A 14,657-nucleotide genomic window follows, 5' to 3' on the forward strand; every position below is an offset into this window, starting at 1 on the left:
ACCTTTAAGGAAGACAAAGTGACAGGTTAGGTGGAGTATTTTGGAGAAGCATACCACTGATGTTCATGCCAGTTAACATGAAATGTTTCTGATGATCTGTGGACAAATGTTTCATTTTGGCTGTGTTCTTCTTTTCACCTTTTTGAAGCCACAAATACATGTGTACTGCAGAGGTTAATATTCACTAAAATGACGTATTGTCAAGGCCATAAATAACGTGTTCTGAAAAACTGGACAGCTAACTTGGAGATGGGGGAGAGGCGATGAGAGGGAGAAATCGAGTTCCACATATTTAACTTTAGCGTTGTTACTCAGGATATTTTAAAGATAATTAATATTTTCCCAGAGATTAAAGGAAAACTCAGTCTTTTTTTAAAATCAGGGAGGTTTGTTCATTTCAGTTCTGAGGGAAATGAAAGGCTGGTAGAACTGACTGGAACTGGGCATAATGAAAGCAAACCTGAAATGCCTTTTGAGAGCAGTTTTGTTATGTTGCCATGTAGTTTCTCTGATATTCCAATATACACCAGAGAAGATTGTTGATAATACTGAATAGTTCTCAATTATGATTTAAGGATACTAAATTCTGCCTATTTTTAACTTTGCACTTGAAAAAAATCAGTCATATGCTTAAATAAAAGCATTGCTCCAGTGAAGTGGCATAAGGCTCTTGCACTGAATGATGAATTATGTCCAATATTTGAAACTAATCTCTCTCTTTACATTTGTCTCTCTTCATCCTGAAGGGGTTTTTTTCCCACATTTCTGACATTTAGGATAGAGAAAAAGACAGATACTACACTTGTGTCATGGAAAATTATTGCACAATTCAGTAACATTGTACATAAAGGAAAGTAGCTGACAGATGCATAGGAATTACTGTGTCAGATTAGACTAATGGTGCACATAGTTCAGAACCTTTTGTCCTAGTAATAGACAGTCCTACATGCTTTTGCACCTGGAACTGATGGGTTTGCACCTCAGCATTCAGTGTAACTGTAGCCATCACTGTAGCAAGACCTCTGAAGTGTCTGTCATTCAAGGGAAATACAGAACAAGCTTTTCAGCAGAAACATCGCTGCTAATTCTGGGAAATCATAAGTCTAATGCACTGTGCTTGCTTACGGCTGCTTATGTATGTCACTGTCTTTGCACATCCAGTAGAGCTCATACATCTTACTTCTGATTTTATATGTAAAGTTCAAGGTGGTATCACCCCTCACTTTAATTAGCTAGAAGGGTGTGTCAAAAGTTCTGGGCATTTAACAAGCCTCCTTCTTTTTTTCTGTGCTCTCTCTGTCACTTTTCACATCATGCATTTTGAGCTTGCAGATACACCTTGACCTTAATCTTCCTAGAACCATGGGCCAGAGCTGCCAGTTACATTGTTCTGCTGGAGTTTTAAAATATGTTTAAATATTTAATTAAAGAAACTGTTAATGCCTCTTGTTTTATAAAAGATGTCTAATATGTAAAATAAAACAAAAAATACATCAAACGGGAGATGGCAAAAAGTGCAATTCTGGCCTGTTGGACCATATGTAATGTCAGCGTCAGTTGCTTCACATAACACTATCAGTTGTCTTTTCATATAACAGATCATAAACACGTTTTTGTTGTAAGCTCAAAGAAGAGGCAGCATTTCGGGAGGACTGACTCTCTCTCTTATGCATAGCTTGAGGTAAAGAATGAGACATTCTGCAACATGTAGTTCCAATTTTGTTTCTAAATGTGTGGTGAACTGTGCTGCTGCCAAGTCTGTAGGGAGAGCGAGCCTGTGTGTAGGTGTGGGTGAGTGAAGGGGTAAATTTAATTTCAAGGACTAATCTCTAAACAATTCTACAAGCTAAGCAGTGTGAGCCTAGTATTCTAATTCCAAGGGGACTCTTGACACCGTCTAGTAAAATTGCTTATTAAATTACAATCAAGAAAAAAAAACAGGAGATAGACACTATTCAGCTAGCAGCATACAGAAAAAAAAAAGGCTGCATTCTAATTATTTGAATAGCTTTGTTAGTGTTCTTTTGCTATGTGAAAATAAAATTAGCTAATCACTGATATCATTATTAATGCATGAGATGAGGCAGAAATACAATTTGGTTCCTAACGCCCCTTCTGCCCCTTTTCCCTACCCCCTAAAAGAGAAAGAATAGCCTAAAAGGAAAATGGGCTTGCATAAGGGCTTTCTGTTACAAGGAGCTATAACAGATTTCATTGCTACAGTACTAAAATGTAGATGTATAAATTATCTTAATTTGAAGGTGGGGCATTGTGTAAACAGCAAGTATTGCATTGATTATTTTCCCACTTAGATCAAAATGTTAAAAGACATGTCCAAATTTTTTGCACTGTTTATTACTCTAATCACTAACAGGAAATATATTTTCAGCTACTCTAAACTTTATAGGTTCTTTTTAGTATGCATGAGCAGTTATTACTACTGTTCAGTCATATATGTCTCTTAAGGTTGTCATATTGCAATCGTCTTTTGGATGGCTTTCAAATAAATAAGACAATTTTTTTTCATAAAAAGATATTTTGCAAACATAATTAAATTGAAATTTACATTTATAACATCTTCATAAATACGACTAATCCATTATAAAAATTTTAGAGGTTTTTGCTGCACTTTATCATTAAAGCCAGCAGAAGAGAATTTTATTTTACAACATTGAACACATTTTATGCCCTTGAACATGAATTGCCTTGAATTTTGTTAAGACTCTGTTTTCCATTCTCATTTTCACACTCAATGAGCCACTACTGTTTCAGTCCAAAAGGGATCAGTCAGTAAAGCTGTATTGTGAAAGTAGTTGTAGAGTGTAATCAGATTCTTTAAAACTCATTTATATTTAGCCAACAGTCACAAATCTAGCTGCAAATGATGCTTGATACATGATCTCTTTTTTTGAGTGTAGCTTGGGAAGACATAATCAGATTTATGAAAAGGACACACTTAAAAAAATATTTTCCTATTATGTTGTCCATATTATGTTATCGACATTAAAAGTAATATCTATAAATATCCAAATGCCTTTTATTTGCATGTACAGATTTGGGTTTTCCCTGCAAGTAGATATTCAATTATTAACATACAACTTTTCATTAAAATTCAAAAAAATAATAAATTATTAATAAAACTCTCTAAATTAAAATCTGACATAATTTGTCAGCCAGGACTGGTACACTGCTGATGAGGACGGGCTTTTAGGGTTGTCTTTTAGGGCAGTGTCTCTTGTGATACAGATCAGCAGGAATGTTGTTTACCCTTTTAAAATTGCATGTATCCAGGTCCAAAGGAGGAGTTCAAAGCCTGCCACGACCCTGTGACTTAGGCCAGGAAAATATCGATTGTTCCCCAAAAACTGCAGAAGCCAGGGATCTAAGGATGAAATTACATAAGTTTGGCAATAAAATGTTTAAAAATAAAGGACTAAACCTGATCCAGTAAAAAGGGTAAGACCCATAACTATGTGGTATGAGGAGATATTTTGAACCGTACTTCAGTATAGTTAGACCCCAAAACTGTTTGTTTCTCAAAGGACACATCCTTTTGCCCAGACAGTCAATTTGTAGTGTACATTTGGGGCAACAAATAACTAAATCTTCCACTTCCTCAGGAAGAATGAACTCGCATATCCCAAACACCATTGCAACTGGACCATGAGATCAAACACCAAATGCTCTTATCCTGTTTGTTTAGAAGGTTTAACTATCCCTTGGGGAAGAGACAAGAAAATAGGCTGCTCTTTCCGTGGAGAACATCCTGTCACAAATCTCTGTTGTCACCCTGTTTCTCTATCCTCATACCCAGAAGCATATGTAATTGCTTCCCAAGTAGAAGATCAGTACCAGGAAGGGACTCAGAGCATCACACCCTGCAGTGCTGGCTACACAGGCTCAGAGTCATTTTGTCATTTGTGTCTCTTTCATGCCAGAGGAGTGATCTGACCACCAGGTTATTGGATTAAGGAAAGGAGTTAGGGGAGGTGCTTAGGCAAAAATACAAAATAAAGTATTAGCTTTACCTTACTATTGCTAAAGTAAGTAGGTGGTTTGCCACTGAATTCAACCACAACTGAGCAAGCAAAGACTTTAAAAAACAGCTGCAAAAAATGTAACGTCATATAATGGACATCTTGGCTATCATACAACATAAATGTTAACCATACATTTTTCAGCAGCAGCTGAGACTCAGTGATCAGAAGCAAGCTTACTGGCACATCACCACAGACACAGAGTTTTTCTTTTCAGCACTTTTTGATAGAATAAGCATCTTCTCAGTCAGTTGAAATCAGGCCTCAACAACTCACAGACAATTTTTTATATATTCAAAGCAAATTAACAGAGATTTACATATTTGTTTTTAACTGTGACTTCCCTTCAGTTGCCAAATGAATGTTCTGGTTAATTTCTTTTGTTTCTGTCAGAAATATAATTATAACGCCAAGCAGAATCTGATAGTGCTTGTTGAAAGCGATTGTTGCTAAGTAAGGTCAGCTCTACAGACTGCCTCTTTCTACCATCTAGTGGCATCTTATGCATACTGCTCGCTCTGTCTTTCAGAGCTATATGGAGAATGCTAACAAGTGGATACTTTAAAAAGAGAGTTCTATCTGGAGAAGAAATACTTTGTTGTGAAAAGAGAAAATAATTTTCATATATAAACTATTCATGGGAGAACAGACCAGGTTCAATTGTATAAATTACTAATGTCAGAGAAAAATTCTTCGTACTGTGATCTTGTGAGGAGCAAGTCGGGTTTGTTAATTGAATTCTTACATACTTTTTTTTTGTGGTAGCACTTGCATTTTAAGTTGAAAGCTGGAGAACAAAACTATTCAATATCTTGGGAAAAGCCTGTTAGAAACACACTTGGTTTGCTATTTACCTTGATATTTAAAGGGCAGGACAAAAATGTAAAGAGATTATCAAAAGTAAAGAATAATAGAAAGGCTATAGCTTCCTTTCTGCTTACATAATTTTATAAAGTGCTTTCTGTGCTCCATTTCGCAGTAGATATTTCTGTTTCATTAAAGGAAAAAGAGATTAAATGTCAAATGTACTACAAATTTCAGGCTTGGGATGTTTTCAAGCAAAAGGCATGTTCTGACTAATTACATGACTCTGAACAAACATGAATCATCTAAAATTCTGTACTTCGAATTGAGATTTTTGTTTTCACAAAGTGCTAGTTTCGGCAAGTTAGACTACAAACAAAACCAAATTTTTATCAAATAAGGTATATGTCTTCCCTTTTCACTTGCAACAAATTGACAAGGCAAATTGACAGAATACAGGATGTAGAATCTCAGCATCCAGGGCATCTTTAGTTTTCTTTTCTTTTAAGCATTTTCTGTTCTGTATTCTGGTCATATTGATGGTTTGTCAACATATTTTCCAGGGTGGAAAAATCCCCATAAGATGGACCGCTCCTGAAGCTATAGCTTACAGGAAGTTCTCTTCAGCAAGTGACGCGTGGAGCTATGGGATTGTAATGTGGGAGGTGATGTCCTATGGTGAGAGACCATACTGGGAGATGTCAAACCAGGACGTAAGTACTGCCAAGGACTAATCTGTGACTTGTTGAACTGTTTCTTGGAAATTATTATCACTCCTTACCCTGCTTTGCTTTGCTTTCTCATTCACTTCTAGCTGGAACCTCAGCTTACTTTAATCAGCATGATTCTGTCAACTTCAATGAGATAATTAATTTATGAAACTTGAAGACCTGGCCCTCTGTAACTAAAACCTTAACTAGCTTCCTCCTGTGGATTAGGCATATTACAGAGTCACAGCCAGCTTGCCATTTTCTGATGCTGACTATATGTGGCTTTCACTGAAATCCCTGGGAATCTGCATCAGATATGCAAGTTGATGTAGTTATCAGTCAAGCTCTAAATCAACCCTTGGGAATACTGGAACTATTCTGATTATAAAGTTAAACCATTATCACCAGTAGAGTCCAACAGTACCCTTCAATGGGCATACATGGTTAAGTTCTAAGAGTTAAGCTGCCATGAGAATTGTATTTCCTGGTTCTCTTTTCTAAGGATTAAATGCATTCTGTTTTCCTTAAAAACTACATAAAAGCTTAACCACAGTGCAGGACAAGAGTCCTCCCTCATAACAAAGTTATGTTTTTTTGCAAAAGTTGTGGTGAAATAAGCCTTCTCAATTAAACAAAAAAAAAAAAGTTTGCTTCTAGTAAAATTGAAGGCTTGTCCTAGAAAATGAAGCATTGTAAGGGGGGGATGCCTTTTTCTCCACCACAATTTAAATTTTCACTAACTCTTTTGTTTGATGGATCCTCGTGACAGCTTAAACTGGTATACTCAGTCTTCACACCAGCCATCAATCTTCATGTCAAAATGCAAATATCAGCCAACCTATCTTAACCTCTCTCACATACATGTCTAGAATACTTCTGCATTGGTTCTGAAGAGTTGGTAAGATGTTTCCAGATGGCTTTTTTTTATATTGTTGCTAAGTTATTCAGGTGTTCAAGTCTAGTTGCTTGTTAAGACTGATCAGCATGGCGTGTTGACTGTGGTTGAATGGTGGGTGTCCACCAAAGCCGTTTTATCACTCCCACTCCTCAGCTGGATGGGGGAGAAAAAGTACAATGAAAGGCTCATGGGTCAAGATAAGGACAGGGAGAGATCACTCACCGATTATCATTACAGGAATAACAGATTTGACTTGGGTAAATTTGTTTAATTTATTACCAACTGAATTGAAGTAGGATAATGAGAAATAAAACCAAATCTGAAAAACACATCCCCATCCTCCCACTCCCCCACTTCTTCCTAGGCTTAACTTTACTCCTGATTTTCTCTAATTCCTCCCCCCCAGCAGTGCAGGGGGATGGGGATGGGAGCTGCAGTCAGTTCATCACCTGCTGGTTCTGTTGCTTCTTCCTCCTCAGGAGGACTTCTCACTCTCTTCCCTCACTGCAGTGTGGGATCCCTCCCACAGGAGATTGTCCTCCATGGACTTCTCCAATGTGAGTCCTTCCCACAGGCTGCAGATCCTCATGAACTGCACCAGTGTGGGTCCCTTCCACAGGGTGCAGTCATTCAGGACAGACTGCTCCAGAGTGGGTTCCCAACAGTGTCACAGATCCTGCCAGCAAACCTGCTTCAGCATGGACTTCTGTCTCTCTCCATGGGTCCACAAGCCCTCCTGTTCTACTCCAGTGTGGACTTCCCATGGGGTCACAGCCTCCTCCGCTGTGGACCTCAATGGGCTGTAGCAGAACAGCCTGCCTCACCATAGTCGTCACCACAAGCTGCAGGGGAATCTCTGCTCTGCCACTTGGAGCACATCCTCCCCCTCTTCTTCACTGACTTTATTGTCTGCAGAGTTGTTTGTCTCACATATCCTCACTCCTCTCTCCAGCTGCAATTACTTTTTTTTCCCCCTTCTTAAGTATGTTGTCACAGAGGAGCTACCATCATTGCTGATGGATTTGGCCTTGGCCAGCATCAGGTCTGTCTTGGAGTCAGCTGGTGTTGGCTCTATCCAACATGGGGGGGAGCTTCTAGCAGCTTCTTACAGAAGCCACCCCTGTACCCTCCCCCCATGCTACCAAAACCTTGTCACAAAACCCAATACGATTAGACTTTTGGGGATAAAGATCTGAGAGAGATTTTTCATTTAAAAAAAAAAACATAATTTCAGAGTGTTTCAGGAAGAGAAAAAAAAATAACTAAACCCACCCAAAACAGAAAAGAGTAGCAAAATTAATAAAGCCTTCTTTCCTTTAGATTTGTACTCTAGAGCCTTACCGGTACTATCATCCTACTTCTCTCCAGTATTTCTCTTAAGAGTTTAGTCTTTGTAATTTAGACCAGCTCTACCGTACAACCTTCTCCCCTGACAATGCCTGCAGCCTCCATCCCCTGCTCCATGCATCTACCTGCTAGCAGCCTAGCTCCCTGCTGTGCTCCTTAATTAACAGGTATGAGACGATACATGCTGTGCCTGGTTATGAACTATGCTTTCGTTGATGACCAGGCAGTGATGGCAGGTTGCCCATTTGAAAAGAACAAGCAACCACTGAGCTGGGGTAGACCTTTTTCTTCAGTGGCAATATTATTTTGTACTATCTGAACTATAAATATATCATGTATCTACTGTGAAATAAGCAGATAAGTCCAGTAGGATCAATTCTATTTCCCACAGCTAGCCATCTGCTAGCATTTGAGATGCCCTAGAGTAACTAAGATCTCCACACATGGCTGATGTAGGACCAGAGTTGTTATGAAGCAACAACTGAAGCCTGGGCAGGATACCTTAGAGAGTCTAAAATTAGATCCCTATGCTTAGACATCTGAAACAAGGCTACTTTTTACTTGGGGCACAGTGTGAATTTATCTGTGTACAGATTTCTCATGTATTTATATTTCTGTGTCCTACAACCAACTTCACACCTCTGCCAGCTGCTTATTACGTACAACTTATTTAATTTGATTCAAGTTGGCCAATCGATTCTAAGTTAATAAAAGAAGATGAGCAAGCAGACCCCAAATATTTCCCTGCCTGAGAGCCACTTAGCTTTTGAACTACTGTAGCCTGCAAACTGTAATTTAAGGCAAACTGGCACATTTTGTCCTTAAAAAAAAAGCCCCATTGTAAGCTGTGGTGGCTTTAGGAGCTGATTGCCAAGGAGCTGGGATATCGCTTCAACCTTACAATAGCCAGGGTGCTATCCTTAGCTAATTTTCCATTCAGAAGCAAAGGCAAACATGGCCATGGCAACACCAGCCTGTTCATCATTAGCATGCTGGTTACTCTGCATTGCATGGAATGCAATTTATTTCAAAATGCACATAGAGCCTCAAATTTTCTGCCTTTCCAAACTAATAGATGCAATGGTTAGTTTCACTGTGAGCTTTGTTTTAAGGGGAAAATGAACAGAACAAGAAAATGGGGAAAAAGTTACTAGCAAATCACGGAATTGCACAACAGCTGAGGCTGAGGGACCTTTCAATATTGCCTACTCTATCCCCCCTGCTCAAGCCGGGTCAGCTAAAGCAGTTTTGTCAGGGCTGTCTCCAACTGGGTTTTGATTGTCTCTGAGGGTGGAGACTCTACAACTTCTCTGGGCAACCTGTGCGAGTCACCCACACAATACAAAAGTGTTTTCTTACATTTTGATGGAATTGCATGGTTTTCAGTTTGTGCCCATTGCCTCTTGTCCATCCAACACTCCCTGAGTAGTAAGTAAAATGTCCACCTGTGCCTTTACAAGCAAGACTCACTGGGCAGTTACTTTTTCCCTTCCACCCCCATTAGCACTGCCTGGTTGAGGGACTGTGTGAATCTTAAATGCAGCAATGGCTCATGATCCCTTCTGCTGTTGCCCCTGTCAGTTGCCACTGGCACATCCTCTGAGCGTGTTATGGGCAATTTTCTTTTGCCTGGCTTTCCTCACCATATAATTGGTATTTTATTTCTCCTTTCTCTCTGCTGCAACCCATTCACAGCCAGTTTTCTTAGAGATTAAATAAGCTGATGAATCTAGAAATATTTTTTAACAGTCAGCCCTTACGTGATGCCTGGCTTCTGTGTAGTGCCAGTGCTTCCAACTGCCATGTCACCTCTCCGTAAGTCTGGCTCTGCCCCTCATCTTCTCTCTCTGCCTATCTGGCTGCAGGTGATAGGCAGATGGTAGTGACTGCAGCTTAAGGAGGTGGGCAAAAAAGTTGGGGGTTTTGCTGTATCATTGTGTTCCACTATCGTGTGATCGTGTTGTACAATATGGGGAATTTCAATCTCTATTTCAGTTGTAATTTCATCTGGTGTTGGGTCAAGTCTCTATAAGGAATTCAGCTGCCAGTGTCTCTTTTCTTCTTCTGTAATTATAACCCTTCTCTTTACACCAGCTTCACTACCAGCCCACCTCTTGATTCTTTCACTGCCTTTACCATTAAATAGGAATGAAGTGAGGGGAGAGAAAGAGAGACAGACAGACAGAGAGACTTCCTATCAGTTCCCTTCAGCCCCGCTATTCACTGCCTGCAAAGAGGGTTTGAATGACCTCTAGGACCATCACATAGAGCCCAAGTCACCAGATGAGAGTAGAGAGCAACACAGACCTTCATTTCAGCTGCCATGTTCTTTGTTTGAGGTTGGCTTCAGCCTGTCCTCTTCCCCTCTATCACCACCTGCCACATATCTATTTAAGGCCATGTCAGCAGTGAGAGTTCAGAAAGTGACCCCTCTATTTAGAGTATATTAAATATTCTGTTACAGCATGAAGATAGGAAAATTTAATTACTCCTACATCAAAAACAGAAGTATCTGTTGAAACAGAATAAAGATGCGAGCCCTATGGATGCCACTTAGGCTAATGAGGCTGACTCCGGGGGGGTTTCCCTGCAGGTCAGCAACATAGAGCACGAAGCACTCCTTTTCTCCAGAGCCCTAGCTATAGGCTTTCACTGCCAAAATGTTAACAGTGAGCACCTGTGACCTTCTAAATACATTTAGTGACTCTAAATGTCATTGGGAAATTTCAAGTTATTAGACATACTGTAAAGCTTAATTTGCAGGATATTGGGACATATATTTTAGTACAATAAATTATCCTGAATTCATATAAGCTTATTTTACAGAAATAATAGGACTTTCCTAAAGGTCAGAGATACTGTCTATACAGTAGGGAAAGTAACAGAGAGGGGCATACACTAAATGGATTCATAAAAGACACATTATGCAAACAACTGTTGATAAGGTCTTGCGTAAGTATAGTCAGAGGTTCTGCTGCAACCGAATACCTGGCATCATTAACATCACAATTCTGGTGGTTTGATCATAATAAAATTTTTCTCTAGTTAACAATAAAATATTTCTTGATGTGAGTGGAGTTCTGAAAAGTACCAAGTTTTCCAAGTACTAACTCCACAAAGCCAGGTCTATTTTCTCACATTCCATCTTACAAATTGCTTTTCTAATTAAACAACTTAGAGAAATTAATTTGCTTTCTTTAGACCATGGCTGAGTAAGAGATGTTTTGAGCAGCTGCCAGTTAAATTTTCATTTCTTACATGCATAACATAGAAGCAAATGATATGCCAACTCCTAGAAGCAAGTTCAGCGCTGTCTGATGCAGTGTCTATTTGCCATGTGAATACATCTTCAGTCAGATAAACGGTGGGGATGAATTTAGCCTGCCAAGGGTTTCTTGTCTGACCCCTCAGTCACAGCAATCAAATCACAAGGAGCCAGCTTAGGTAGCAAAGAGCCCAAGCTGATAACAAGAGAAGCGTTAAACTGATACCTGACACATAAATTAACCCAGTCTGATTTCCAGAGACCACAGCTGTCTGCAAGTACCCATCAGGTCAGTACAAGCCAGAGAGATTCAACACTTCTGCAAATGTAGTGCCCTCTGTTTATACTCCTAAGCAAGGATTTGGAAGCTGAACTTTAGGTGACCAAATTTGAAAATGCCTCTCATAAATTTTTCTTGTTTCTTGTTCTTGTTTAAGTAAATAAGCATTTTATTATTGTGGTAAGTCACTTCAGACCTGCATTGGTGCTGATGAATGCACTTCTTAGATGTGTGGCAGGCACCAGAGGTGTCCATTAATTAGGGCTGCTGCACAGTCTGTCATGTCTTATTGCTTAATTAATAAACATTAGCTAAGATATTGAACTTTCCAAGGAAACTAGTGTACTATGAACAGATTGTGCTAAGAGCCTGGCTTGCTAGTGCTCATGTGAGGAAAGGAAGATTTATATTCTGTGCATTTGGTTTGTAGAACAGCTGTGAATGAAGTCTACTGGGACACCTGTTAGAGGCCACTGTATAAATTAGTGCATGTTGAAGCACTACAGTATTCAAAAAAAAAGATAATATTTAATGGATTGTAATCAATGTGCAAGAAAACTACTGTAGGAAACATAATAGAAGTCCTCACATTTATGAAATTTTCTTGTAGTAGTAAAAATAACTTACCCTAATATAGTACTTTCAATCCATAGATATCAAAATACTTGGCAGGCACCTGGGATTGGCTCTGTACCATGAGGCATGAGCAGCTGCCTCTCCTCCCTGGCAGATTTTTCAGATGTCAGCAGGACACAGGGACAATGTCCCTCTGGACTTTCTTCAGTCTCAGTCTCATTAAAAAATCTGTCAGTTAACTTTCAATAGCAAAAATCTATGTTACTGTTAATAATGAAACTATCAGAAAGATTACAGCTTAATTTTCAGATGTAATTTTTGCCAATTTCAAATTATTTTGGAACTAAACTTGCATAATTTTTTGTAGTAGTACACAAAATATTTTTCAGATAATTATGATATCGCAATTAATATTTAATATTGTCTCTGTCTTCAGCCTTTACAGCTATGTCTAACATCAAACAAAAATGATAAAATGTATTTAACAGTTTCCAGTATTTAATATCATCTGCATACAAAAATATATAAAATGAATGGTCCCCTTTCTAAACATAAAAGCCCAAGCATTAAAAAGCACAGAAATAATTAGCTATGTTAACTGTAAAAAACATTCCCTTTCTCTCATATTTATATTTGCGCCTGCTGAAACATGTTAACTTGTCAAAACACTGCTCATCTTACCCACCTTAATGTTGACCCACAAGGCCTCTTAATGAGTTTTAACCATACTTATTGCTGAAAAGAAACCTACCTCTTTCTCAGTTTTTGATGACAATACAAAATATTCATGTTTTCTTCCTTTTGATACCCATCAAGCCTTCTTCACCAAACTAGAAGTAGAGAGCAGTAATGGGACTTTTTGTTGGCAGATTCTGAGCTAAGTATGTGTAGAAACTAAACTAATGTTCCTATTCTTTCTGGTTGAAATAGGTGGGATGCTGATTTGCCAGTGTGGAAAGAGTTATGCTGATTGCTAGAGCTGTTGCTTTATCCTTCTTGTAGATACAGACATTTAGACCCTTTCACAATTAATATGGTGCTTCTTCAACCTATTAAAGCAGCAAGGAAAGAGGCATTTAAAATATGTTAAAGTGTATCATCTTTGCATATTATATCATATATAATTTTATATTATCAAGAAAAATGTAATACTTCTTCCCTTTTAGGTATATGGATAACTAACTCCTCTGTTCAGAAAGAGGTGCTGTGCAAGTAGCAAAGCAGGAGCTAGAATAAATAAATAAGGAACTAAAAAGCTCTTAATTCTTCCCTTGAGGCTTGATTCCTATTGCAGTATTACACACATCCTTACTTTTGCATCTTAGACTCTAAAAATAATACTTGCTTCACAAGGGACACTAATGAGGCACTATTTGCAGTTTATTTTTAAAATGTACTGGTATTAATGAGAAATTATAATTATCCCAGTACCAGCTGGCATTTCTCTTCATGAAATGGTTCTTTTGAACAAGAGAGGAAACAAAATGTACTGTAACTTCTTTTCCAAAGATCTGGTAAAATAGAGCGTGTCAGAGAAAATCTATCTGGAAAATTGTTGTTGCTTTTGATTTTTTCCTGAGTAATTTACTTCAGAAAAACCTCATCAGCTCTCTATTGTTGTGTCAAGTGAGTGCTATGTGTCTTATAAAAGTAGAGAAGCTTTCCCTTGGCCTTAAAAAAAAAATATAGTTCAGAAATTCATCTTTGGAACAGGTACAGTTAAATGTAAATGATATATGCATTTCTAGGCTGCTACAGATTGCTTCTTCAGTAACAACTATCATCTAAGCTGTACCCCACACTGTAACAAGTACCTATGTTTTATGAAGCCACTTTGGACAGACTGCTTGAGGTGCATCATTCTAACAGCTTTGTGAATAAAATTTCATGCCCATGGGGTTAAATTTCACCCTTCCTGAGTCTGTAACCTGAGCAGTCTGGGGGGTATATTCACCACTAGGAGACAAGATTTTGGAGGCAATATTTCTCTGGCAATCTGATGGTATTTTTTCCTATAGCAGCCATTTCAGCAGCCAAGATTTTGGACCATGGAAGTAAATCCCAGGTTGGTAAACAAGTAGCCAAAAAAGCAGGTGGAAGGATTATCATATTGACATATCATTTACTGCTAGATATCACCTCCACATGTGCGTGGCCAGTCCTGTCTGCACAAATGTGATCTGCCAGTACTCCCAGGTGCATAAAATTCAGAGATCCCTATGGCAAGGAGCACTGCCTTTGGAGTAGCCTGTACTTCCCAGTGCGGTTGCTAATGGGTCTGAAACTTGCCTTGTGCAAATCCAAGTCCCAGCCACATTGTAAACATTTTTTTCCATGCGTAGGTGTTTCTGCCAGGATACAAGAGGGTCATGCACTCTAGGACCAAGTCATCTCGTTTTATAAAACTCAGACACCCAGCTGTGTACAGCTGCAAGAGTCTTGTTCCAGTTTTTACAATCCCATGAAGGGGAGCTAAGGTCCTAATGTAGCTTCTTTACTCTTATTTATTTGCATAATTCTTGCAGCATAAGCATTAGACATTGCTAAAGAGAGCCAACAACATTAATTCCGAATTAAAAAAAAGAACGAGGATATATTCCAGGTTAATGAGTCTGAATATACTGAAGTTACAGCTAGTGCTATAAAACATTGATTTGCTGTGAACAGTTTAGTGTACACCCTTCCAGCTGCATCAATATGTCTGCAGTGTGCACATACATCTGTGTGAAAATTATGTCTC

The 14,657-nt window shown here is 38.6% G+C and overlaps 1 protein-coding gene across 5 annotated transcripts in view; it reads left to right on the forward strand.

The window, feature by feature from the left end:
• The window catches only part of EPHA6 (EPH receptor A6), a 482,143-nt gene that overhangs the window by 459,378 nt on the left and 8,108 nt on the right, over positions 1-14,657 (forward strand). For all 5 annotated transcript variants that reach the window (XM_069869229.1, XM_069869245.1, XM_069869237.1 and 2 more), the window contains one exon: positions 5,405-5,554. In XM_069869229.1, coding sequence (XP_069725330.1) covers positions 5,405-5,554 — 150 coding nt within the window. The remainder of the gene's footprint in view (positions 1-5,404; positions 5,555-14,657) is intronic.

This window comes from Phaenicophaeus curvirostris, chromosome 1 (genome assembly GCF_032191515.1).
Source record: "Phaenicophaeus curvirostris isolate KB17595 chromosome 1, BPBGC_Pcur_1.0, whole genome shotgun sequence".
NCBI lineage: Eukaryota > Metazoa > Chordata > Aves > Cuculiformes > Cuculidae > Phaenicophaeus > Phaenicophaeus curvirostris.